The sequence below is a fragment of the Oncorhynchus gorbuscha genome, linkage group LG24 (genome assembly GCF_021184085.1).
Source record: "Oncorhynchus gorbuscha isolate QuinsamMale2020 ecotype Even-year linkage group LG24, OgorEven_v1.0, whole genome shotgun sequence".
Lineage (NCBI taxonomy): Eukaryota > Metazoa > Chordata > Actinopteri > Salmoniformes > Salmonidae > Oncorhynchus > Oncorhynchus gorbuscha.
This window is the reverse complement of record NC_060196.1, coordinates 19,605,416-19,631,803: the sequence shown is the minus strand read 5'-3', so window position 1 is coordinate 19,631,803 and position 26,388 is coordinate 19,605,416. Positions and strand designations below refer to the sequence as shown.

The following is a 26,388-nucleotide window of genomic DNA, read 5'->3' as shown; positions in this document are numbered from 1 at the left end:
GGCAGTATAGCTCACCTCTCGGTATGACAGCCACTCGTAAGGCTGGTTGGGTTTTCGTGATCCTAGACAGGGCCCATCATCTGGAAAGTAAAAGACAGTGCCCTTGTGACGACAACACTGCAGTTCTCTAAATGCTTACTGATGGAAAACCATGGTCCTTATACGATATTCTTCTCACAACTTAATACAAAAGCTGTAGAATTTTGTTCACATTGTTCATTATTACTCCAGTGTTGGCCCTCGGGAACATAAACATTTTGCTGCACCTGCGATAATGTGCAAATCTGTGTACGCGACCAATACAAGTTGATCTTATAATAATAAGTCATTTAGAACCAGACCAGGGTTAAAATACTATTCAAACTCATTTTTGTCGGTGCTTGATTGAGCTTGCCTGGCACAATGGAACCAATAGAATACAAATCCTTCCATCTGGCGCTCCAGGCGACAAAAGCTAAGGCTAAAAGTATTTGAAAGATAACAAATCGTATTTGAACCTAGGTCTGGTTACAACCATAGGTCGGCAGGATTACACCAATCTTGCAGAGAATAATGCACACATCCCAATAGTGTGCTGCTGAAAATAATAGCATGATGCAGACAGTTTTAGTAGGACAACTTTAATGAAAAAAGTTAAGAAACCCTAAATTCCTAGAGGTAGAGTTTCAGACGATGATAACTGTATAATATTGCATGTGGTGATTTCAATTGAATTAGGCACATTACCATCAAATCATTGTGTTGTGGTTTACCTTGCCATGTTTTTGCAATATATACAGACTATTTATCAGCATAACATACATCTCCCTCAACTGTATATTACTCAAATGAACTATCAAAATATTGATTTACTAATAAGGTTGCTTACTATTAAGACTGACTTGTCTGTGGCTGCATGCCTGTTGTCCTTTGAGTCTACGCATCAACTAAATAAAGAAACGATTAAAAAAACACCCCCAAAAAAAAGAAAGTGTTGTTTGTTGAAGAGTACTCACTGGACACCCGCAGGCCTCGGAGGAATACTTCGTACATGGTCCGCGCGTCACTGTAGTAGTGTGTCATGTGCTCATCGTCGTTATTCAGAATAGACCGCCTGACGTAACCGTCACCCTGTGAGGAGAGAGACATAGTTAAGTTGGGTCTTAAGAACATTTTGAAATAGAGGTCGACCGATTAATTAGGGCCGATTCCAAGTTTTCATAACAAATCGGAAATCTGTATTTTTGGACACCGATTTGGCCATTTATTTTTTCTTTATTTAACTAGGCAAGTCAGTTAAAAACACATACTTATTTAAAATGACGGCCTAGGAACGGTGGGTCAACTGCCTTGTTCAGGGGCAGAACGACATATTTTTACCTTGTCAGCTCAGGGATTCAATCTTGCAACCTTACGGTTAACTAGTCCAACGCTCTAACCACCTGCCTCTCATTGCACTCCACAAGGAGCCTGCCTGTTACGTGAATGCAGTAAGAAGCCAAGGTAAGTTGCTAGCTAGCATTAAACTTCTTATATAAAAAAAATCATAATCACTAGTTAACTACACATGGTTGATGATATTACTACTTTATCTAGCGTGTCATGCGTTGCATATAAATCGATGCGTTGCATGTAAATCGATGAGGTGCGCATTCGTGAAAAAGGACTGTCGTTGGGTTGCTCCAACGTGTACCTAACAAAAACATCAATGCCTTAAATCAATACACAAGTATATATTTTTAAACCTGCATATTTAGTTAGATGTTAGCAGGCAATATTACCTAGGAAAGTTGTCACTTCTCTTACAGAGTCAGGGTATATGCAGCAGTTTGGGCCACCTGGCTCGTTGCGAACTGTGTGAAGACTATTTCTTCCTAACAACGACAGCCAACTTTGCCAAACAGGGGATGGCTTTAACAAAAGCACATTTGCAAAAAAAATCACAATCGTTGTACGACTGTACCTAACCATAAACAATGCATTTCTTAAAATCAATACACAGAAGTATATATTTTTAAACCTGCATATTTAGCTAAAAGAAATCCAGATTAGCAGGCAATATGTGGTGGACAGGGCAGTCTTACCCGATGAGGGCTGGTCTGTGTACAGAATTCTGTTCTAGCCAAGCAGCAACACACCTAATTCAAATAACCAAATTCTAAATTGAAGATTATGGTTAGGTGATTAGTAGAATAGTAACTGCTTGGCTGGAACAAAGGCATGCATCCACACCAGTCCTTGCAGGGGGAAGATTCATTGCCCATTACTCAATTAGAGCAGTTTTATTCAATCTTGGTCCTGGGGCCCACAGGATGTGCTGGCTTTTGTTCAACACCGTATGAACACACCTGATTCAATGAATCAAGGGCTGGATCGATTGAAATGAAAAAGTGTTACTGCTAGGCAGGAAGAAAATGCTTGCTTACTGTGTGTGTCCCAAAAACCATGGTTATAAAAATAAAAATGTTAGTCTGGAAAAAAAAGAAGGTAGAAAGAAATATTGTTACCAAGATTTTTAATACATATTTCATAATTCCACACTTAACCTCCTGCATTCAAACCAACCATGAACAAATGTCTCATGTCTTAACTAAAATAGAGTAAATGGTGTCATGCTCTCTGTGTAACCCTTGTGTTAACATGTTGCAAGTGGCCTAGCTGCTGCACTTAGGAATTGCTTTTATGTAGCTCTAAGAAATAAGCCAAACATCCAAAGGCACTCCCCAGATCCTATTTCGGTCACAATGAGACCATTCAGGCTGACTTGACAGACAGACACAGAAACTTGATCATCGTGGTTGTGTGTCATATTTATAATGGCAGTTCGGTCACACACACACATAACCTTTCTTATGGATACGTAAAAAAAGTATTCTATGGAGCAAAAGATTCAGCACAGATTTCAGGTTATTTACTTGGCTACAGCTGTAGCATGGTTTAGTGCAAAACAATATGCATGTTAGGTCCCATGTTAGCATGCTCCAAATAGCATGGGTTCACATTAGTCATATGTATGGGAAACCTGTGTTATACATCTAACGAAATGCTTACTTGCATGTTCCTTCAACTTGTAAACAATAAAAGATAAGAATATGAACAGAAAGTATAATATAGGAAGGCACAATTTAGTACAATATTTACATGTATTGGAGAAGGATGTGCAAGTATATAAATTGAGCAGTATAAATAGAGCCTGGTAGCAGTATTTGTGATCTGTGAGTGTAGCATGAATATAAACTGCATGAATGGAGCACACAAAAACATTAACACCTGCTCTTTCCATGACAGACTGACCAGGTGAACGCTATGATCCCTTAATAAATTCACTTCAATCAGTGTAGATGAAGGGGAGGAGACAGGTTAAATAATAATTTTTAAGCTTTGAGACAACGGAGACATGGATTGTGCATGTGTGCCATTTAGAGGTTGAATTGCCAGGACAAAATATTTAAGTGCTTTGAACAGGGTATGGTAGGTGCCAGGCGTATCGATTTGTGTCAACTGCAATGCTGCTGGGTTTTTCCACACTCAACAGTTTCCCGTGTGTATCAAGAACGGTCCTCCACCCAAAGGACATACAGCCAACTTGAGACAACTGTGGGAAGCATTGGCGTCAACATGGGCCAGCATCCCTGTGGAACGCTTTCCACACCTTGTAGAGTCCCTGCCCCAACTAACGAAGGCTGTTCTGGGGGCAAAAGGGGTGGAGTGTGTGTGTGTGTGTGTGTGTGTGTGTGTGTGTGTGTGCGCATGTGTGATATGTTGCGTATAAATCAGAGCAGGTGGTCAGTCCAGTTCAAGTGTTCAGCAGTCCGATGGCTTTTCGAGCTTCTGAGCCTGTTGGGACCAGACCTCATGCTTCGATACTGTCGGGGAGACTGTAAGGGAGAGAACAGTTTGTGGCTGGGGTTGTGAGAGTCCTTGACGCGAGTGCCTTCATGCACCGTTTTGAGTAGATGTCCTGGATGTGTGGGAGCACGGTCCCGGTGATGTACTGGGCCGTCTTCACCACCCACTGGAGGGCTTTGCACTTGTACAGGAATTGCGCCGTCCACCAGGCCATGGTGCAACCTGTCAGTATGTTAAAATGGTGCAGTGGTAGTATTTGGAGAGGACCCAGGGCGGCATGCCAAATTTCTTCAGCTGCCTTAGGAAGGAGAGACGCTGTTGCGCCCTCTCGCATAGAATGATGGTGTTATTGGTCCATGGCAAGTTCTCGGTGATGTGGACACTTGAGGAACATAAACATATGACTCTACTGCAGTCCCGTTGATGTGGATTGGGGCATGTTTCCTCTTCTGCTTCCTGAAGTCAAGAATCAACTCCTTTGTTTTGCTGACGTTGAGGGAGAGTTTGGTGTAATGACACCACAATGCCAGCTCACCACCTCCCTATAGGCTTTGTTGATTTGTTGTTGGTTCAGGCCTACAACCATGGTGTCGTCAGCAAACTTGATGGAATTGGTGTCGTGCAAACCCACGCAGTTGTGGGTGAACACTGAGAACACACCCCTGGTGGGCCGCTGCTTCAAGAGTCTGTGTGTAGGGGATATTGTTGCTGATCCTCACAGCTTGTGGTCTTACCTGCCGGTCAGGAAGTCCAGGATCCAGTTGTAGAGGGTGGTGTCCAGACCCAGGATTCTGAGCTTGGTGGGAACAATAGTGTTGAATGCTGAACTGTAGTCAATGAACAGCATTCTCACACAGGAGTTAATCTTGTCCAGATATGTTATTGTCATGTAAATAGCGGTGAAAAAGCCATCTTCTGTGGATCTGTTGGAGCAGTAAGCAAATTGGGAGTGTGCCTGGCATTCTGGCCTTGATGTGGGCCATGACCAGCCACTCGAAGCACTTAATGACGGAGGTGAGTGCAATGGGGCGAGAGTCTTGGGCATGTCACCTAGTTATGGTTGCCTCCTTAAAGTTGGTGGGCACTATAGCCTGGGACAGGGACAGGTTGAAAATGTCAGAGAAGACACCCACCAGCTGGTCAGCACACACTGGCCAGGGAAGCCATCATGACAGGCGACTGAGTATTTATTAATTCATTCGAGAGTTTCTCACGTCAGCCTCGGTGAAGCATCTGGACATCCGGAGCAGCGAGAGTCTTCCAGGATGGCTCGGTATTTTCTGTCTCAAATTGACCATAGACTGTGTTAAGCTTGTCTGAGAGTGAGGCTTCTATGGGGACCGCACAGATGGATTTGCTTTTGTAGTCTGTAGTCCTTACCACATGCGACAAGAGTTAGCTGTCAAACATGTGTTGTCTTTTTGCAGCCCTAATAGATTTACAGAGCTCTTAACTGCTTGCCTTGTACGAGTCACATGCCACCGAGTCATTGGGGTTCGTTCTGCTGACATTGACCCCTGCAGAACAAGCTCTCAGCATTGTACAGATATCTTAATTCATTCAGGGATTTTGGTTGGGGTAGGATGTCCGGATTGTTATTGTGGGTATAAGCAACACATTTCCTAATGAAGCCTGTGACTTACAATGCATATTCTGCAATGTTGATGGATAAGTCCTGGGTGGATGAACCTTTGAACATACATTATACAGTGCATTGGGAAAGTATTCAGACCCCTTGACTTCACATTCTTACACCTTATTCTAAAAAATAAAATTAATTAATTCCCCCCTAAATCTACACACCCATAATGACAAAGCAAAAGTGTAAATTTATAACAAATATAAAAAATTGAAATATTACGCAGTACTTTGTTGAAGCACCTTTGGCAGCAACTACAGCCACGAGTCTTCTGGATATGACACTACAAGCTTGGTACACCTGTATTTGGGAAGTTTCTCTCATTCTTTTCTGCAGAGCCTCAAGCTGTCAGGTTGGATGGGGAGCGTCGCTGCACAGCTATTTTCAGGTCTCACAGAGGTTCAAGACCAGGCTCTGGCTGGGCCAATCAAGGGCATTGAGAATAATAATAATAATAAATGCCATTTAGCAGACGCTTTTATCGAAAGCGACTTACAGTCATGTGTGCATACATTCTACGTATGGGTGGTCCCGGGGATCGAACCCACTACCCTGGCGTTACAAGCGCCATAGTCCCAAAGCCACTCCTGCATTGTCTTGGCTGTGTGCTTAGGGTCGTCGTTTGTTGGAAGGTGAACCTTCGCCCCAGTCTGAGGTCCTGAGCAGGTTTTCATCAAGGATCTCTGTACTTTGCTCTGTTCAGCTGTCCCTTGATCCCAACTAGTCTCACAGTCCCTGAAAAACATCCCCACAGCATGCTGCCACCACCATGCTTTACCGTAAGAATGGTGCCAGGTTTCCTCCAGATGTGACGCTTAGCATTCAGGCGAAAGAGTTCAATCTTGGTTTCAGCAGAACAGAACATTTTGTTTCTCATGGTCTGAAAGTCTTTAGGTGCCTTTTGGAGAACTCCAAGTGGGCTGTCATGTGCCTTTTATTGAGGAGTGGCTTCCGTCTGGCCACTCTACCATAAAGGCCTGATTGGTGGAGCGCTGCAGACGAACTCTAGTGCTCTGTCGTAGTGACCTCCCTGACCAAGGCCCTTCACCCTCGATTGCTCAGTTTGGCTGGGCGGCCAGCTCTAGGAAGAGTCTTGGTGGTTCCAAACTTCTTCCATTTAAGTATGATGAGCCCACTGTGTTCTTGGGACCTTCAAAGCTGCAGACATTTTTTGGTACCCATCCCCAGATCTGTGTCTTGACAACCCTGTCTCGTAGCTCTATGGACATTTCCTTCGACATCATGGCTTGGTTTTTGCGCTGACATGCACTGTCAACTGTGTGACCTTATGTACACAGGCGTGTGCCTTTCCAAATCATGTCCAATCAATTGAATTTACCACAGGTGGACTCCAATCAAGTTGTAGAAACATCAAGCATGATCAATGGAAACAGGATCCACCGGAGATCAAATTTCAAGTCCCATAGAAAAGGGTCTGAATACTTAAGTAAATATGACATTTTTTAAATAATTAGCAACAATTTATAAAAACCCATTCTCAAGTTGTCATTATGAGGTATTGTGTGTAGATTGCTGAGTTTAAAAAAAATAATCCATATTGAAATAAGGCTGTAACGAAAACAAGATGTGAAAAACGTCAAGGGGTCTGAATATTTTCGGAAGGCACTATACGCATAAAACACGTATGTGGATACCCCTTCAAATGAGTGGATTTGGCCATTTCAGCAACACCCATTGCTGAGAAGTGTATCAAAATCAACACAGCCATAGAATATCCATAGCCAAAAATTGGCAGTACAATGGCCTTACTGAAGAGCTCAGTGACTTTCAATGTGGCACTGTCCTAGGGTGCCACCTTTCCAACAAGTCATTTACATTAATGTCCTACTAGAGCTGGCCCAGCCAACAGTAAGTGCTCTTATTGTCAAGTGGAAATGTCTAGGAGCAACAGCGGCTCAGCCGCGAAGTGGAAGGACACACAAGCTCGCAGAACGGGACCGGCGAATGCTGAAGCGGAAAAAATTGTCTGTCCTCGGTTGCAACACTAACTACCAAGGTCCAAACTGCTTCTGGAAGCAACACCAGCACAAGAACTGTTCGTTGGTAGCTTCATGAAATGGGTTTCCATGGCCGAGCAGTCGCACACAAGCCTAAGATCACCATGCGCAATGCAAAGCGTTGGCTGGAGTGGTGTGAAGCTCACGGCCATTTGACTCTGGAGCCGTGGAAACGCGTTCTCTGGGATGATGAATCACTCTTCATCCTCTGGCAGTCAGACGGACAAATCTGGGTTCTGCGTATGCCAGGAGAACGCTACTTTCCCGAATGCATAGTGCCAACTGTAAAGTTTGGTGGAGGAGGAATAATGGTCTGGGGCCGTTTTTCATGGTTTGGCCCTGGCCCCTTAGTTCCAGTGAAGGGAAATATTAATGCTACAGCATACAATGACATTCTAGAGAATTCTGTGCTTCCAACTTTGTGGCAACAGTTTGGGAAAGACCCTTTCCTGTTTTAACATGACAATGCCCCAGCGCACAAAGCGAGGAAGAACTTAACTGGCCTGCACAGAGCCCTGACCTCAATCCCATCAAACACCTTCGAGATGTATTGGAATGCCGCAGCAATGTTCCAAGATCTAGCGGAAAGCCTTCTCGGAAGAATGGAGACTAAGGGGGAACCAACTCCATATTAATGCCCGTGATTTTGCAATGAGATGTTCAACAAGGTGTCCACATACTTTTGGTTACATAGCACAATTCAAAAATCAGTATATTCATTTATTTTTTAATTCTTTAAATGTTTTATTTAGTTAAATAAAAAGGTTAAGGAAAACAACAATTATTTGTTTTGAGTATTAAGGGTGGGGCAACTGTACAGTGTGTACATCAAACTCCTTCCCTCTCTATCAATACCAACTCCTCAATCATTTCCCTCCAAGAACCCCAAATATGACCAGGTACTTTGGCCCATTTTTCTCTTTTTCTTCTTTGGGCCCCCATTATTAACCAAATTAGCATAAAATTATATGCAAAACATATTTACAAATGTCCACGGGTTTAAGATGGACCAGTCCATCTGGCATTTGTCTTAACTTCCCTATGGCCAATCCGTTTTTGCAGCAGTCAACCACAGAGCAAAACAAAAAAACTACTAAAAACTGCTACGTGCTCTGTGTTGGCCACAGCTGCACTAGACAAAACACCAAGCCTGCTTTTCATTGCAGAAAGTTGTTTCCTACCCTCCTGCCCCAGTTCACTCCCCCTTTGAGGATCTGAAATGACTAAATAAAGCTAGGGTAAAGCTAGCTAGGCTACATGGGGTGGCTGAGGTTAGAGAAACTGGTCACCTTCCACTCACAGCGAATGAGTGCGAGTGAAGGGGGGCAGAGAAGAGGCAAGTTGTAGCTGGGTGAAGTGGAGTGAACAAGGACAGAGGGGGTGAGTGAGGAGTGGTGGCTATTTCTCAAATAGAACACAGCCTAGATGGTTGTCATGGTGACACAGGGGCCCATGCTGACAGGCCCAGTTACATTGTGGTCTCTCTCTGGGTGAAGTTTCCTCAAGGTACAGATCTAGGATCAGCTTCCTCTCACCCAATCCTAACCTTAAACATTTCTAGGGAAAATGCTAAACTGACCCAAGATCAGTGTCTAGAGTGTAATTACACCCTACTCTCTTCTCTGGTCCTCCTGGGACCAGCTTTGAGAACTGTATATCATTAGGGTTTGTGTATGTGTGTTCAAACCACTGCTACATCTTCTCAAACAAGACAAAGACAGACTTTTTACCTTTTCAAACTTCACATAGAAAAACAGGCAGCAGATGCTAGAAGAGAAGACTGCCCCCACCCCAGTATTTACCATTAGTAATGAATCATGATATGAGTATCGGCCTGCATAATGACTTTGTATTGTACGTTGAATAGAGGGCTGGCTGAAAGAACGCAGACACTAGTGTTTTTCATTACACAACACAATTCTATTACACATTTTCATTGTTGTCGACACACACACACACACAATAACAGATGAGGACTGTAGGAATGCAGTGCTGGCACAGTAAAGAACTTCTTGTGTTTACGTAGGTCAGAGCAGGAACAGATTTCTCAAGTCTTCCCACTGCCAACACCAGGGTGTGTGCACTTACTCACACACCCATTAATCTCACTTCTTAAGCAAGACAAATACAGGGACTTACTTGGTATCCAATTGAATCGGGGGAGTCCCGTAAAATGCTTCAATCTGTACTAGTACACACAGAGACTCACTCAAAAATCTAAATAGTCTTGGACTACATGCTCAGACAAGCACACTTGTTGTCTGGCCTCCTACTCTGTTACTGGGATATAATATTTTGAAAGTAGAAAGAGAAAAATCTGGTCCAACACTTCAAAGTGTTGTTAATAAAATGAACCTGTGCAGACAAACCAACGGCTACAGTCCTAAAAATACATGACACATTGTCCAAAGCACCCATATTAACGGTCTGAACTTTTGAACCGCCTTAAACCAAGTTATCATTACAACACTCTTTAGAAATGTACACAAGAATAACTTACTGTTGACAAGTACAATGCCATACAGTAATGAAGACTGATGCATCTATAGACAGTTGTTTGTCACGTGTAGCCTTTTTTTGATGACAAATCCAGCCATTATTTCCTCCTATGCTGTTAGACAAGTTGACCCTATCCCCTCCTCTCTTCTCCAGACCATTTCCGGAGACCTTCTCCCTTACCTCACCTCGCTCACCAACTTATCCCTGACCGCTGGCTATGTCCCTTCCGTCTTCAAGAGAGCGAGAGTTGCACCCCTTCTGAAAAAACCTACACTCGATCCCTCCGATGTCAACAACTACAGACCAGTATCCCTTCTTTCTTTTCTCTCCAAAACTCTTGAACGTGCCATCCTTGGTCAGCTCTCCCGCTATCTCTCTCAGAATGACCTTCTTGATCCAAATCAGTCAGGTTTCAAGACTAGTCATTCAACTGAGACTGCTCTTCACTGTATCACGGAGGCGCTCCGCACCGCTAAAGCTAACTCTCTCTCCTCTGCTCTCATCCTTCTAGACCTATCGGCTGCCTTCGATACTGTGAACCATCAGATCCTCCTCTCCACCCTCTCCGAGTTGGGCATCTCCGGCGCGGCCCACGCTTGGATTGCGTCCTATCTGACAGGTCGCTCCTACCAGGTGGCGTGGCGAGAATCTGTCTCACCACGTGCTCTCACCACTAGTGTCCCCCAGGGCTCTGTTCTAGGCCCTCTCCTATTCTCGCTATACACCAAGTCACTTGGCTCTGTCATAACCTCACATGGTCTCTCCTATCATTGCTATGCAGACGACACACAATTAATCTTCTCCTTTCCCCCTTCTGATGACCAGGTGGCGAATCGCATCTCTGCATGTCTGGCAGACATATCAGTGTGGATGACGGATCACCACCTCAAGCTGAACTTCGGCAAGACGGAGCTGCTCTTCCTCCCGGGGAAGGACTGCCCGTTCCATGATCTCGCCATCACGGTTGACAACTCCATTGTGTCCTCCTCCCAGAGCGCTAAGAACCTTGGCGTGATCCTGGACAACACCCTGTCGTTCTCAACTAACATCAAGGCGGTGGCCCGTTCCTGTAGGTTCATGCTCTACAACATCCGCAGAGTACGACCCTGCCTCACACAGGAAGCGGCGCAGGTCCTAATCCAGGCACTTGTCATCTCCCGCCTGGATTACTGCAACTCGCTGTTGGCTGGGCTCCCTGCCTGTGCCATTAAACCCCTACAACTCATCCAGAACGCCGCAGCCCGTCTAGTGTTCAACCTTCCCAAGTTCTCTCACGTCACCCCGCTCCTCCGCTCTCTCCACTGGCTTCCAGTTGAAGCTCGCATCCGCTACAAGACCATGGTGCTTGCCTACGGAGCTGTGAGGGGAACGGCACCTCAGTACCTCCAGGCTCTGATCAGGCCCTACACCCAAATAAGGGCACTGCGTTCATCCACCTCTGGCCTGCTCGCTTCCCTACCACTGAGGAAGTACAGTTCCCGCTCAGCCCAGTCAAAACTGTTCGCTGCTCTGGCTCCCCAATGGTGGAACAAACTCCCTCACGACGTCAGGACAGCGGAGTCAATCACCACCTTCCGGAGACACCTGAAACCCCACCTCTTTAAGGAATACCTAGGATAGGATAAAGTAAATCCTTCTCACCCCCCTCCCCTTAAAATATTTAGATGCACTATTGTAAAGTGGCTGTTCCACTGGATGTCATAAGGTGAATGCACCAATTTGTAAGTCGCTCTGGATAAGAGCGTCTGCTAAATGACTTAAATGTAAATGTAATAAATGATGTCTCAGAAACAAAGGAAACCTATGCTCTTTGGAAAAAAAAAGGGGCACACTGGGATTTGAACATAAAGAAATAGAAGTAACGAAAACGTTCCCTTACCGCCATGGCCACTGACTGCATGTTGAGGTCGCAGGGCGGCTTGAGGGCCTTGGGCCGCGTGACGTACCAGTAGGTGGTGAGGGCGGCAAGGGCACCCACACCCATCAGCATGTTGGTGGGCAGGCTGTGCATGTACTGGCGCACATCCTCCAACTCTGGGATCCGCAGCTGTCTCAGGAGCTCCTGGGCCTGCATCTTCTCTGCGAGAGCGAGAGAGAGCGAGAGAGAACATTTAGTGTAACACATAGTATTCTCCCCTAGCACCTAACTACCTCCTCAATATGTAAAGACATGAAAGAACTGCATAGGGGAAAGCAATAATCGCCAGAGGAGGCCTCGTGCCCGGTTCCATTCGCCTACCCTGCACACTGAGGACTGAGCACATTTGGGGTGACATGTTTTACTTCAAGGTGCTTTGGTTGAGGGTGGAGCTACATTTATTACCAACATTGTTTGTACCCATCTTATCCCCTTGGTTCTAGAAACATAGATACTACTGAAATTGGTTGGTCCCATTACTCTCAAATGGCTTCCTTTCCTTTGTCTGCACTCACCTATAATAAGTAGTCCCATTACTCTCAAATGGCTTCCTTTCCTTTGTCTGCACTCACCTATAATAAGTAGATTGCTTAAAATCGACAGTAATAGTAGGCTTCCTTGATCACATACAATCTTAGACCAGTGCAGCTGACGGAAATGAGGAAATCACTTCAGAACATTGACAGAGCTACACACTACTCATGAAAACCGTAAACAAGATGGGAGAGAAAGGGTTTAGCGCAACACCTCACCAAACTGAAACCAAGGGAGGAAAATAGTTCCTTTTTAATTTTACCCCTTTTTCATGGTAGCCAATCGGTAGTTACAATCTTGTCCCGTTGCTGAAACTCCCGTACGGACTCAGGAGAGGCGAAGGTCGAGAGCAGTGGGTCGTCCGGAATAAAACCCAGCCAAGCCGCACTGCTTCTTGACACAATGCCCACTTAATCCGGAAACACATTGGTGACAATGTAGTTGCTAGTGGGCAACGGGACAAGAACTTCCCTGCCGGCCAAACCCTCCCCTAACTCAGATGACGCTGGGCCAAATTTTGCGCCACTTTGGTCTTGGCCATAGTGGAGTTTGGAGTGTGACTGAGGTTGTGGACAGGTGTCTTTTATACTGATAACAAGTTCAAACCGGTGTCATTAATACAGGTAACGAGTGGAGGACAGAGGAGCCTCTTAAAGAAGAAGTTACAGGTCTGTGAGAGCCAGAAATCTTGCTTGTTTGTAGGTGACCAAATACTTATTTTCCACCATAATTTGCAAATAAATTCATTAAAAATCCTACAATGTGATTTTCTGGATTGCTCTCATTTTGTCTGTCATAGTTGAAGTGTACCTATGATGAAAATTACAGGCCTCCTATTTTTAAGTGGGAGAACTTGCACAATTGGTGGCTGACTAAACTTTTTTGCCCCACTGTATATTCTATTGTTTTCCCCATCACCATACACTTGACGTGCAAACATAATGAATGCCTTAGGAGGGCAAACTGACACTCAAAACATTCCACAAACCAATCTTGAACACAGGTTTCCATCATGATATCAGGACACCTGCACATGGCACCTCTCATTTTCTGTGGGGAAGTAAGACGTGGGGACATTTCCTGTTTGGAGTGCTTTGATAGTGAGCTCACTGGAATCCCCTCTTCCCTGCACACAAGGCCAGAGCCCTGTATAAACACTTCCTTGAAGTCAGCATTAAATCTCATGATCCAGCACGGTTTAATTGATCCAAGCATAGGGGGTGGATTGATAGTCCACGGTGTAAGGCAACATGTGACAACTGTGGGGGTACTTTCTACAGCAGGGATTGTCAACAATAATCAGCAACGGGCCGATTGTTTCTGGAGCGGCTGGTCGAGGTGCTGGAGCTTAAAAATAAAATAATTTGTAGACTGCAAATTGACCACAAGAAGCCCAAACAGATCATATATTTCACGAAAACATTTTTTATTTTACCTTTATTTAACTAGGCAAGTCAGTTAAGAACAAATTCTTATTTTCAATGACGGCCTAGGAAGTGGGTTAACTGCCTGTTCAGGGGCAGAACGACAGATTTGTACCTTGTCAGCTCGGGGTTTTGAACTTGAAACCTTCCGGTTGCTAGTTCAACGCACTAGGCTACCCTGCCACCCCATTTCAAACATCTACAACGCATGAGAATACTTGGGAACATATTTCCTAAATAAAAATTGATTGTGGTGTTAAGTAATATGTCCAACAATGAAAATACAAAGAAATATACTTTTTTGAATAGTATTAACGTAAGGAAGAAAGAGGCATCTTATAGTACAAGGCCCTGAGGCTCTTGTCACTCACTCTCCACATGGAGACCAGTGTGACCGTCATATGTCACAGTCTGAAGGAAAGTCACCTCACAACATGTTCAATGTCAACTGCTCTTCTGTCAATACAACGACATTCAGCCAAACTGAAAGTTGTATTACTGGTCTATTTGATTATTTTACCAGTAAGTTTACTGAGAACAAATTCTCATTTACAGCAACGACCTGGGGAATAGTTAAAGGGGAGAGGGATGAATGAGCCAATTGTAAGCTGTGGATGATTAGGTGGCCATGATGGTATGAAGGCCAGATTAGAAATTTAGCCAGGACACCGGGGTTAACACCCCTACTCTTACGATAAGTGTCATGGGAACTTTAGTGACCACAGAGAGTCAGGACATCCGTTTAACATCCCATCTGAAAGACAGCACGCTACACAGGGCAATGTCCCCAATCACTGCCCTGGGGAATTGGGATCTTTTTTTTTTTAGACCATAGGAAAGGGTGCTCCTACTGGCCCTCCAACACCACTTCCAGCAGCATCTGGTCTCCCATCCGGGGACTGACCATGACCAACCCTGTTTAGCTTCAGAAGCAAGCCATTTTGAGTCAATAGAAAACCATGAACCAACACCTTTTAGCATTAAAACCATGAAGGGTCTTTAAAACTAAAGACAACTACACTTCTACTCTCATTTCCCTTCAAATTGTAACAGAATAGTTTTTGGATGATCCCGTTTGTTCTTAAAAAGCACTTCTTTGCAGGGCAGAGGTTTGTTACCATTGGAAACTGCACAGCAGTCTCAAAGGTGCTTCATCCTGTCTTGCCACAATTACAGAGATCAGCGTGAGAGGTAGAGAGAAACAGGAAAGAGTGAATAGGTCACCCTACACCCTTTGCCCCTAGACTGCCGGCCACTATTGATGACTGAGAATGTTTAGTTAGATAGGGAGATGGCTCAATTTTGACTTCCAAGAAAAGCGGCAGTCACATTTTAGCCTAAGAAAATATTCAAAAATAAAATGATATTCACATTGTGACAATCATTGAAAAATAGCCACAAGAAAAATGAGAGACTAACTGCTCTGTATCAGTAGAGGTACCTTTACCTTGTATACCTGAAGTAGTAGCAATTGCTCACAGAGGGAACTGAGCTACAGTAGACGTCTTAGTTGTGAAAACTATTAACAGGGCGACGCTCACTTTCAAAACAGCAGGCGCATGAGGCGCTGACCCTCTTCTGAGCCACTCATTGGAGCTCCACTCGAGGCAGTCCTTGAAAAGCGTGTGCCGGTCTGGGTTAGGACCACGAATAGGGCTGTGACGGTCATGGACGTTTTGAAGTGACCATCGTTATAAAAAATATATTTATTAAATACATTGTCCTCTCCTTCAATCTTAACTGCATGTGCTGCTGCTTCAGGGGTGGGGTATTGTCTAAGCAACCAAAGACTCAAATCAGACTGTTCTGTGTTTACTTACTGGCAGCCACCCGCACCTCTCTGATTCAGAGGGGTTGGGTTAAATGCAGAAGGAACATTTCAGTTGAATGCATTTAGTTGTACAACTGACTAGGTATCCCCTTTCCTAAACTGACAGCTAGGGGATAGCTAGCCTAACTTGCTGATATCTCGGTGAAGATATGAAATACTAATTTAATGTATTTAAACTTCTGCCCCATAGGGAATGTGACGAAAGAAATAATCACTATTATTCTCACATTCTTCAAATAAAAGTGTTGATCCTAACTGACCTAAGACAGGGAATTTTTACTAGGATTAAATTTCAGGAATGGTGAAAAACTGAGTTGAAATGTAGTTGGCTAAAGTCTAAGTAAACTTCGACTAATATAAATTCTAAAATGAATGTATTAAAACATTGTCATGATGTCTTAATCCATTATCGTCGGTTACACGATTATAGAATTACCGTGCCAGCCCCAACCACAAAAGCCCGAATAGATCCCCATCATAGTGATTGAAGATTTAGTCCAGGATGCTAATGGCAGAGCCATCACATCTGAGACATGTTAATGAAGAAGAATCTGATCTCATGTAAACAGGCCCCGGGGTAGACCATTCACAGGAATAGCTGGTAGCATGACGCACACACACTGCCAGGGAAATTAGAGATAACAAAGAAGAGGTAGAGGGTAAATGTTGCTGTTTTTCCTGAACAACCTCTAGATATGGAAAACTGCTTAGGTCAAACAAAATGGTGGAATTATTAAGACTAGGGTAACTACCACAGCCGAATGCTCGCTATACTTAAAACCATTGTCATTTCCCTCTCAGCCCCACTCTTATCTTTGTTTCCATACCAACCTGCCCACTCTCCTAAGTGTGTGGTATGTGCATACAAGCGTCTGTATGCATGTATACCACACACATAAGGCGCATATGTGCACGTCTCAGTCAGCTGGCCGGGGGGGGAGGGGGGGGAGAGAAGGGACATGCCACAGGCATCACATGGCTTGGCTGGGACTCGTTTCCAGGCTAAAGGTAACCCTCCGCTGCTTCTGCCCCTCCAGTCAGCCCCTCCATAATTGGCCTGGGAGGATGATGGGCCAATGGCAGCACTCGCCCACCAGTCGCCCCACTCAGCCAGAAAACTGAAGACATTGGAAAAAACTGAGGGGAGGGGGGGGGGGTTCACAATGCAGCTGGTCTGTTTGACCGCAGAACGCACAGAATAGAGCGAGTGGTATGGTAAGAAAGTGGTATGTGGTTCAGTCATTTCAGGGCAAGTCAAGTGCATGAGTCAGACGATCTAGGTTTATACAGAAACATTCTTGCAGATCCCCGGGATATGGCGTGTACATAGTTTTCCTAAGTAAAAGTAACAGAGTGGTTAACCTGAGCCATGTTCAAAATATAAAATTGTAAAATTCAGGTTGTTAAATGGTAGGTTACTTGTTGGTGCCTTGCACAAGTTTTGAATACGCTGCAACAAAGTATTCACATACAGGATAACTGTGGGGGATTGACAAGAGAAGGATCAACTATACTGAACAAAAATATAAAAACACAACATGTGTTAGTCCCATGTTTCATGAGCTGAATTAAAAGATCACAGAACTGTTCCATGCACAAAGCTTTTATTTTTCTCAAATTTTGCACACAAATTTACATCACTATTACTGAGCATCCTTTGCCAAGATAATCCATCCATCTTGCAGGTGCAGCATATCAAGATGCTGATTAAACAGCATAATCATTACACAGCACCTTGTGCTGGGGACAATAAGATGTGAAGTTGTTACAACACAATGCCAGATGTCTCAAATTGAGGGAATGTGCAGTTGGCATGCTGACTGCAGGAATGTCCACCAGAGCAGTTGCCACAACCCACGTGTAACCACGTGTATCCGGCTTCTTCACCTGTGGGATCATTGGAGTCCAGCCACTCGGACTGGTCGGAGTGCGATGGGATAAGGAAATCCTGGCCGGCCAAACCCTCCCCTAACCCGGACGACACTGGGCCAATTGTGTGTCGCCTCATGAACCTCAAGGTCATGGGCGGCTGTGACACAGCCTAGGATCGAACTCAGGTCTGTAGTGACACCTCAAGCACTGCGATGCAGCGCCTTAGACCACTGCGTCACTCGGGAGGCCCCAAAATCCAGCAACTTCTCACAACCATTGAAGGAGTGGGACAACATTCCACAGGCCACAAGAAACAGCCTGATCAACTCTATGCGAAGGAGAGGTGTGACACTGCATGAGGCAAATGGTAGTCAACCATTCAGTATCTGGGGTTTCTGATCCACACTTAAGTCATCTGTGACAAACAGATGCATATCTGTACTCCTAATGATGTGAAATCCATAGATCAGGGCCTAATGGATTTATTTCAATTGACTGATAAACTTTAAACTCTAAAATCTTTGAAACGGTTGCATTTATATTTTTGTTCAGTGTAGCATAGTTTGGCTGTAGACAATGGCTTCCCCTTGTTATGGGGGGAAAGCTATGAGTTTGCTATAACGTACACAATTCAGAGAAAGCTCTTCATAGAAAAACACGGGGCAGTGAAGCCAGATGACATCACCAGTCCAGGTCTAAGATGATAGATCGATATGTAAATATGGTTGATTCTATGTATATATATTTTTTTTTAAGAAAAAAAGAGTGACTTCCCATATCCGAAAAGGAGATTTAAGACTTGAAATGGTAACACTTCCTATTTATTTTATTGTTTTATTTCACCTTTATTTAACCAGGTAGGCTAGTTGAGAACAAGTTCTCATTTGCAATTGCAACCTGGCAAACAAAGCATAGCAATTCGACACATACACATGGAATAAAAACAGTCAATAATACAGTAGAAAAAAAACGTAAAGTCTATATACAGTGAGTGCAAATGAGGTAAGATAAGGGAGTTAAGGCAATAAATAGGCCATGGTGGCGAAGTAATTACAATATAGCAATTAAAACACTAATGTTAGATCGGCAGAAGATTAATGTGCAAGTGGAAATACTGGGGTGCAAAGGAGCAAAATAAATAACAGTATGGAGATGAGGTAGGTAGATAGGCTATGTACAGGTGCAGTGATCTTTGAGCTGCTCTGACAGCTGGTGCTTAAAGCTAGTGAGGGAGATTGAGTCTCCAGCTTCAGAGATTTTTGCAATTTGTTCCAGTCATGGGCAGCAGAGAACTGGAAGGAAAGACGACCAAAGGAGGAATTGGGTTTGGGGGTGACCACTGAGATATACCTGCTGGAGCGTGTGCTACGAGAGGGTGCTGCTGTGGTGACCAGTAATAAGGCGGGGCTTTACCGAGGAGAGACTTATAGATAACCTGTAGCCAGTGGGTTTGGCGACGAGTATGAAGCAAGGGCCAACCAACGAGAGCGTACAGGTCGCAATGGTGGGTAGTGTATGGGGCTTTGGTGACAAAACAGATGGCACTGTGATAGACCGCATCCAGTTTGTTGAGTAGAGTGTTGGAGGCTATTTTATAGATGACATCACCAAAGTCGAGGATCAGTAGGATGGTCAGTTTTACGAGGGTATGTTTGGCAGTATGAGTGAAGGATGCTTTGTTGCGCTATAGGAAGCCGATTCTAGACTTAATTTTTGATTGAAGATGCTTAATGCGAGTCTGGAAGGAGAGTTTACAGTCTGACCAGACACAAAGGTATTTGTAGTTGTCCACGTATTCTAAGTCAGAGCAGTCCAGAGTAGTGATGCTGGACGGGCAAGCAGGTGTGGGCAGATTGAATAGCATGCATTTAGTTTTGCTTGTGTGTAAGAGCAGTTGGAGGCCACGGAAGGAGAGTTGTATGGCATTGAAGCTCGTCTGGAGGTTAGTTAACAGTGTCCAAAGAGGGGCCAGAAGTATACAGAATGGTGTCGTCTGCGTAGAGGTGGATCAGAGAATCACCAGCAGCAATAGCAACATCATTTATGTATACAGAAAAGAGTGTCGGCCCAAGAATTGAACCCTGTGGCACACCCATAGAGACTGTCAGAGGACCGGACAACAGGCCATCTGATTTGACACACTGAACTCAGAGAAGTAGTTGGTAAACCAGGCGAGGCAATCATTTGAGAAACCAAGGCTGTCGAGCCTGCCAATAAGAATGTTGTGATTGACAGAGTTGAAAGCCTTGGCCAGGTCGCTGAATACGGCTGCACAGTAATGTCTCTTATCGATGGCAGTTATGATGTCGTTTAGAACTTGAGCGCGGCTGAGGTGCACCCATGACCAGCTTGCATAGCGGAGAAGGTATGGTGGGATTCGAAAATGGTCAGTAATCTTTTAACTTGGCTCCCAAAGACCTTAGAAAGACAGGTCTGTAGCAGTTTGGGTCTAGAGTGTCACCCCCTTTGAAGAGGATGACCGAGGCAGCTTTCCAATCTTTGGAAAGCTATGAAGCAACTATGAGCACCTAAAGCATGCATTGTGGTGCATTATGCAGTACATAATGCAAAAAATGCGTATAATGCATCAAAGAGATGGAAATGTACAGTATGTCTTAAAAAAAAGAGAATAAAAATACTGAACAATAAGTTTAATAAGTGTTGCCATCTCACACCCAGTCACAAACAAAGACATTCAAGGAAAATCTCCATTGTACATGATTAGGTCCATGAATGAGCTTATTCTGAATTAACTCAACTCCCCTACACCTGAGACAGACCAACAGACAAGTACCACACCTGGGTTCAAATATATTAACAATTTAGAGCATTTGATTGAGTCTGCCTGGAGTGCCAGATTGGGCGGGATTTGCAGTTTTGGGACTTTTTTATTGGTTTATCGAACCAGACAAACTCAAACCCGGTACGGAAATTATGTTTAATGTATTTGAAACTAGAGGTCGACCGATTAATCAGAATGGCAGATTAAAATCAGGGCCGAGTCCAAGTTTTCATAACAAATCGGAAATCAGCATTTTTGGACGGCAATTCTGCAGTTTTTATTTTTTACAACTTTAATGAGGCAAGTCAGTTAAAAACACATTCTTATTTTCAATGACTGCCTAGGAACAGTTGGTTAACTGCCTTGTTCAGGGGCAGAACGACAGATTTTTACCTCTCATTGCAATCCACGAGGAGTTACGCGAATGCAGTAAGAAGCCAAGTTAAGTTGCTAGCTAGCATTAAACTTATCTTATAAAAAAAACAATCATAATCACTAGTGATAACTACACATGGTTGATGATGTTCCTACTTTATCTAGCATGTCCTGCATGCATATAATCGATGCGCATTCGCGAAAAATGACTGTCGTTGCTCCAACGTGTACCTAACCATAAACATCAATACCTTTCCTAAAATCAATACACAGAAGTATATATTTTTCAACCTGCATATTAGCTAAAAGGTTAGCAGGCAATATTAACCAGGTGAAATTGTGTCACTTCTCTTGCATTCATTGCACGCAGAGTCAAGGTATATGCAACAGTTTGGGCCGCTTGGCTCGCTGAAAACTCATTTGCCAGAATTATACATATTTATGACATAACATTGAAGGTTGTGCAATGTAACAGCAATGTTTAGACTTAGGGATGCCACCCGATAGATATAATACGGAACGGTTCCGTATTTCACTGAAAGAATAAACGTTTTGTTTTCGAAATGATAGTGTTGACCATATTAATGACCTAAGACCCGTATTTAGGGGGATCGTCATTCTATACATACAAAGTTAACGTACGAGACACGCACGCGTCGGGGGAAGCATAATAGATGTATTTTACTGCAAGGATAGCAGAGAGGTCAATCCAGACTAGTGTGACTGAGGTGGCTAGTTGTGGACTGAGTGTAGGGGGGTGGGAAGGTGGAGGTAACTGCAAAGCGATCCATCCTTCTATAATTAGACCTGCACGGACACAGCCTCATCTTTCACCCTCTATCCCCACAAAAGTGACTTTGGTGGGGAGAGAGGCATTCATGAGGACAGCAGGTGACCCGAGAGGAAATCAAATGTGCTGGGTCACGAACACACTGTACAGGGTCATAGAGAGATGGGACATTGGGGAGGGGTGAATGTGAGGGAAGGTTGTCTGCACTGCAGGCTCGGTGACTTCAGCCTCCCGGTCAACAGGACCGAAAGACAGTCTGCTAAAATGGCTTCAAAACTAGCCATAGCCCGGTCCCAAATCTGTTTGTGCCGTCTTGCCAACTCCTATGGTCATTCTCACACCTAACTGTAGCCATATAGCACAAACAGATATGGAAACTTGGCAGGTTAGGAAAGCCTGGTCCCACGAGGCCCCCACCAACACACTGCAGAGTGTAGAATCCCTTTATTTGCCAAGACCCATCACTCCCATTTACAAATAAAACCAGGGTAAGCACTTTTATTTGGAAATTACATTTACAGTTTGCACCTAATTATCCGAGTCTGGGCTATGAATCCTAAAAACATGGTAGAGGACAATTTCAAAGTCATACTTGATAAAATCAGTCCCAATTTTCACCTAGTTTAATTTCAAACTGCATGTACGTTTGTCAAAAAGCCATTCATAACCAAAAAGAGAATAGCTCTGTAAGCATCTCTCAACATGTAGCATCAAACAAAGCGCCAAACCTGCGGTCTTAACATTCAAATAAAATGCAGGCGTGCAAAGGTTTCCTAAATCCATGAGTCATGGTTCGGTTCATACCTCAGCTCAAAAAGACTGTCACAGGATAAATTGTCATCCAGTGGTGAAGAACCATTAGGCCTAAACCCCAAATGTTATAACACACATTCATACATATAAAAATATCAACAGTTCGTTACAGCACTCCGATCCCACTGTGGCTATACATTACTATCATCATCATCTTTTAGGGACTATTGATTTTCTTCGCAAACAATTTAAAATCACCACGCCTTCACACCGAAATGCTACAAAACAATTTGGACTAATATCCATTTAACATCTAACTATCAATGGAAAGCATTAAATACCCTTAATCTCATCAGCTTTAGCTCATTTAGCAGTTTGAGGTAAGCTCTAACTTTCCACTCAACAGAATGGGGGTCTTGCCAATGACGCGCTATTACCTTACCCTGCCAGAGTGCCGCTTTCCTGTTTGACCAGGCCGTGGTCAGAGCCTTGGTAGAAGTGTTGTGTAAATAAAGGCTCACTGACTTGCTGTGGCCTGAGGGCTTTGGCCGTTAGTAACCCCCACCAAAGATGAGCAGAGCAGGCAGGTCGTGGTGGAGAGGCAGTGCACCCTTGGCCCTGTCCCTGTTGGTGTGAGAAGGGAGGGAGGAAGAAAGAACAGGAGAGCGAGAGCTCCGCAATCTGAAGTGGAAAATGCTAGATTCTCAAGTGAGAGACGCCGAACATTCGAGACGAAAGAGAGAGGACCAAGAGTTTCCACACCACATGCCTCCATTTCTAGATTCCCTTGACTGGTTTGGGATGAATGCGGTCATTGTACTTCAAAGCTGACAGGACAAGAATCCTCCGCATGATAATCACAAGTTTGTAAACTAGAGCAATTGGTCTGTGTGCACCGCAGCAAATTAAATCAAATGTTATTTGTCACATGCGCCGAATACAACAGGTGTAGACCTTACAGTAAAAGGCTTACTTACAAGCCCTTACCCAACAAGGCAGTTCTAGAAAATATCTTTTAAAAAAGACATCAGAAGAACAAATTATTAAAGAGCAGCAGTAAATAACAATAGCGGGGCTTTATACAGGGGGAACCGGTACAGAGTCAATGTGCGGGGGGCACCGGTGTCAAGGTAATATGTGCAGGTAGGGCTGGGCAATCCGGCCAAAATCTCATTACGATATAGGTCATTTCATATCCCGATAACAATACATATCACGATATTGCACATTCTGTAATATCAATAAATAAATAGTTTATATAAAATGACCACATGTAAAGGCCTACTTCTAATTACCCTTTGAATTATACTCAACATATAAAAATGTACTTACTCATATTTGATTCTTTCTCCTTTCATTTAGAACCTTGGTGCAAATTTTAAATTAAGCATATAAAAATCTGCGAAAATCTGGCTCTAAAAATATCATTGTGTATACACACAAAAGGTATTTAGCCACCAATTGTGCAAGTTCTCACTTAAAAATATGAGGCCTGTAATTTTCATCATAGGTACACTTCAACTATGACAGACTAAATGAGAAGAAAAATAACATGAATTTTAATGAATTTATTTGCAAATGGTGGAAAATAGGTATTTGGTCACCTACAAACACAGACCTGTAAGAGGCTCCTCTGTCCTCCACTCATTACCTGTATTAATGGCACCTGTTTGAACTTGTTATCAGTATAAAAGACACCTGTCCACAACCTCACAGTCACACTCCAAAATGGCCAAGACCAAAGAGCTGTCAAAGGACACCAGAAACAAAATTGTAGACCTGCACCAGGCTGGGAAGACTGAATCTGCAATAGGTAAGCAGCTTGGTTTGAAGAAATCAACTGTGGGAGCAATTATTAGGAAATGGAAGACATACAAGACCACTGATAACCTCCCTCGATCTGGGGCTCCACACAAGATCTCACCTCGTGGGGTCAAAATGATCACAAGAACGGTGAGCAAAAATCCCAGAACCACACTGGGGGACCTAGTGAATGACCTGCAGAGAGCTGGGACCTAAGTAACAAAGCCTACCATCAGTAACACACTACGCCGCCAGGGACTCAAAATCCTGCAGTGCCAGACGTGTCCCCCTGCTTAAGCCAGTACATGTCCAGGCCCGTCTGAAGTTTGCTAGAGAACATTTGGATGATCCAGAAGAAGATTGGGAGAATGTCATATGGTCAGATGAAACCAAAATAGAAATTCTTGGTAAAAACTCAACTTGTCGGGTTTGGAGGACAAAGAATGCTGAGTTGCATCCAAAGAACACCATACCTACTGTGAAGCATGGGGGTGGAAACATTATGCATTGGGGCTGTTTTTCAGCAAAGGGACCAGGACGACTGATCCGTGTAAAAGACAGAATGAGTGGGGCCATGTATCGTAAGATTTCAGAAAGGGCATTGAAGATGCCCTTTCTCGCAAAACACCAAGTCACTTGGCTCTGTCATAACCTCACATGGTCTCTCCTATCATTGCTATGCAGACGACACACAATTAATCTTCTCCTTTCCCCCTTCTGATGACCAGGTGGCGAATCGCATCTCTGCATGTCTGGCAGACATATCAGTGTGGATGACGGATCACCACCTCAAGCTGAACCTCGGCAAGACGGAGCTGCTCTTCCTCCCGGGGAAGGACTGCCCGTTCCATGATCTCGCCATCACAGTTGACAACTCCATTGTGTCCTCCTCCCAGAGCGCTAAGAACCTTGGCGTGATCCTGGACAACACCCTGTCGTTCTCAACTAACATCAAGGCGGTGGCCCGTTCCTGTAGGTTCATGCTCTACAGCATCCGCAGAGTACGACCCTGCCTCACACAGGAAGCGGCGCAGGTCTTAATCCAGGCACTTGTCATCTCCCGTCTGGATTACTGCAACTCGCTGTTGGCTGGGCTCCCTGCCTGTGCCATTAAACCCCTACAACTCATCCAGAACGCCGCAGCCCGTCTGGTGTTCAACCTTCCCAAGTTCTCACGTCAACCCGCTCCTCCGCTCTCTCCACTGGCTTCCAGTTGAAGCTCGCATCCGCTACAAGACCATGGTGCTTGCCTACGGAGCTGTGAGGGGAACGGCACCTCAGTACCTCCAGGCTCTGATCAGGCCCTACACCCAAACAAGGGCACTGCGTTCATCCACCTCTGGCCTGCTCGCCTCACTACCACTGAGGAAGTACAGTTCCCGCTCAGCCCAGTCAAAACTGTTCGCTGCTCTGGCCCCCCCAATGGTGGAACAAACTCCCTCACGACGCCAGGACAGCGGAGTCAATCACCACCTTCCGGAGACACCTGAAACCCCACCTCTTTAAGGAATACCTAGGATAGGATAAGTAATCCCTCTCACCCCCCCCCCCTTTAAGATTTAGATGCACTATTGTAAAGTGACTGTTCCACTGGATGTCATAAGGTGAATGCACCAATTTGTAAGTCGCTCTGGATAAGAGCGTCTGCTAAATGACTTAAATGTAAATGTAAGATTAAACTTGGCTCGGTCTTTCAGCATGATAATATACCAAAACACACTGCCTGGGCATCAAAGGAGTGCCTTCGTAAAAACCATTTCAAGGTCCTGGAGTGGACCTAGCCAGTCTCCAAATCTCAACCCCATAGAAAATCTTTGGAGGGAGTTGAAAGACCGTGTTGCCCAGCAACAGCCCCAAAACATCACTGCTCTAGTGGAGATCTGCATGGAGGAATGGGCCAAAATACCAGCAACAGTGTGTGAAAACCTTGTGAAGACTTACAAAAAAACATTTGACCGCTCATTGCCAACAAAGGGTATATAAAGTATTGAGAAACTTTTGTTATTGACCAAATACTTATTTTCCAACAGAATTTGAAAATAAATTCATGAAAAATCCTACAGTGATTTTCTGGATTTTTTCCCCTCATTTTGTCTGTCATAGTTGAAGTGTACCTATGATGAAAACTACAGGCCTCTCTCATCTTAAGTGGGAGAACTTGCACAATTGGTGCCTGACTAAATACTTTTTTGAACCCACTAAAATATATATAAAAACACTTTGGGGGGGCTTGCCTGTTTTGCGTGTTATTTTGGCATTAGTATGTGTCGCATATCAATTTGTATTTGGTACATTGGGTCGAGTGTTAGCACCAATTCACAA

At 44.2% G+C, this 26,388-nt stretch overlaps 1 protein-coding gene across 2 annotated transcripts in view; it reads right to left on the bottom strand.

Moving 5' to 3' along the window:
• acsl1a (acyl-CoA synthetase long chain family member 1a) overlaps nt 1-26,388 on the bottom strand; it is a 57,666-nt gene that overhangs the window by 20,651 nt on the left and 10,627 nt on the right. For both annotated transcript variants that reach the window (XM_046327654.1, XM_046327655.1), the window contains exons 2-4: nt 11,864-12,063; nt 996-1,110; nt 16-80 (exon numbers count right to left, since the gene is read on the bottom strand). In XM_046327654.1, coding sequence (XP_046183610.1) covers nt 16-80; nt 996-1,110; nt 11,864-12,058 — 375 coding nt within the window. In that variant the 5' untranslated portion in view covers nt 12,059-12,063. The remainder of the gene's footprint in view (nt 1-15; nt 81-995; nt 1,111-11,863; nt 12,064-26,388) is intronic.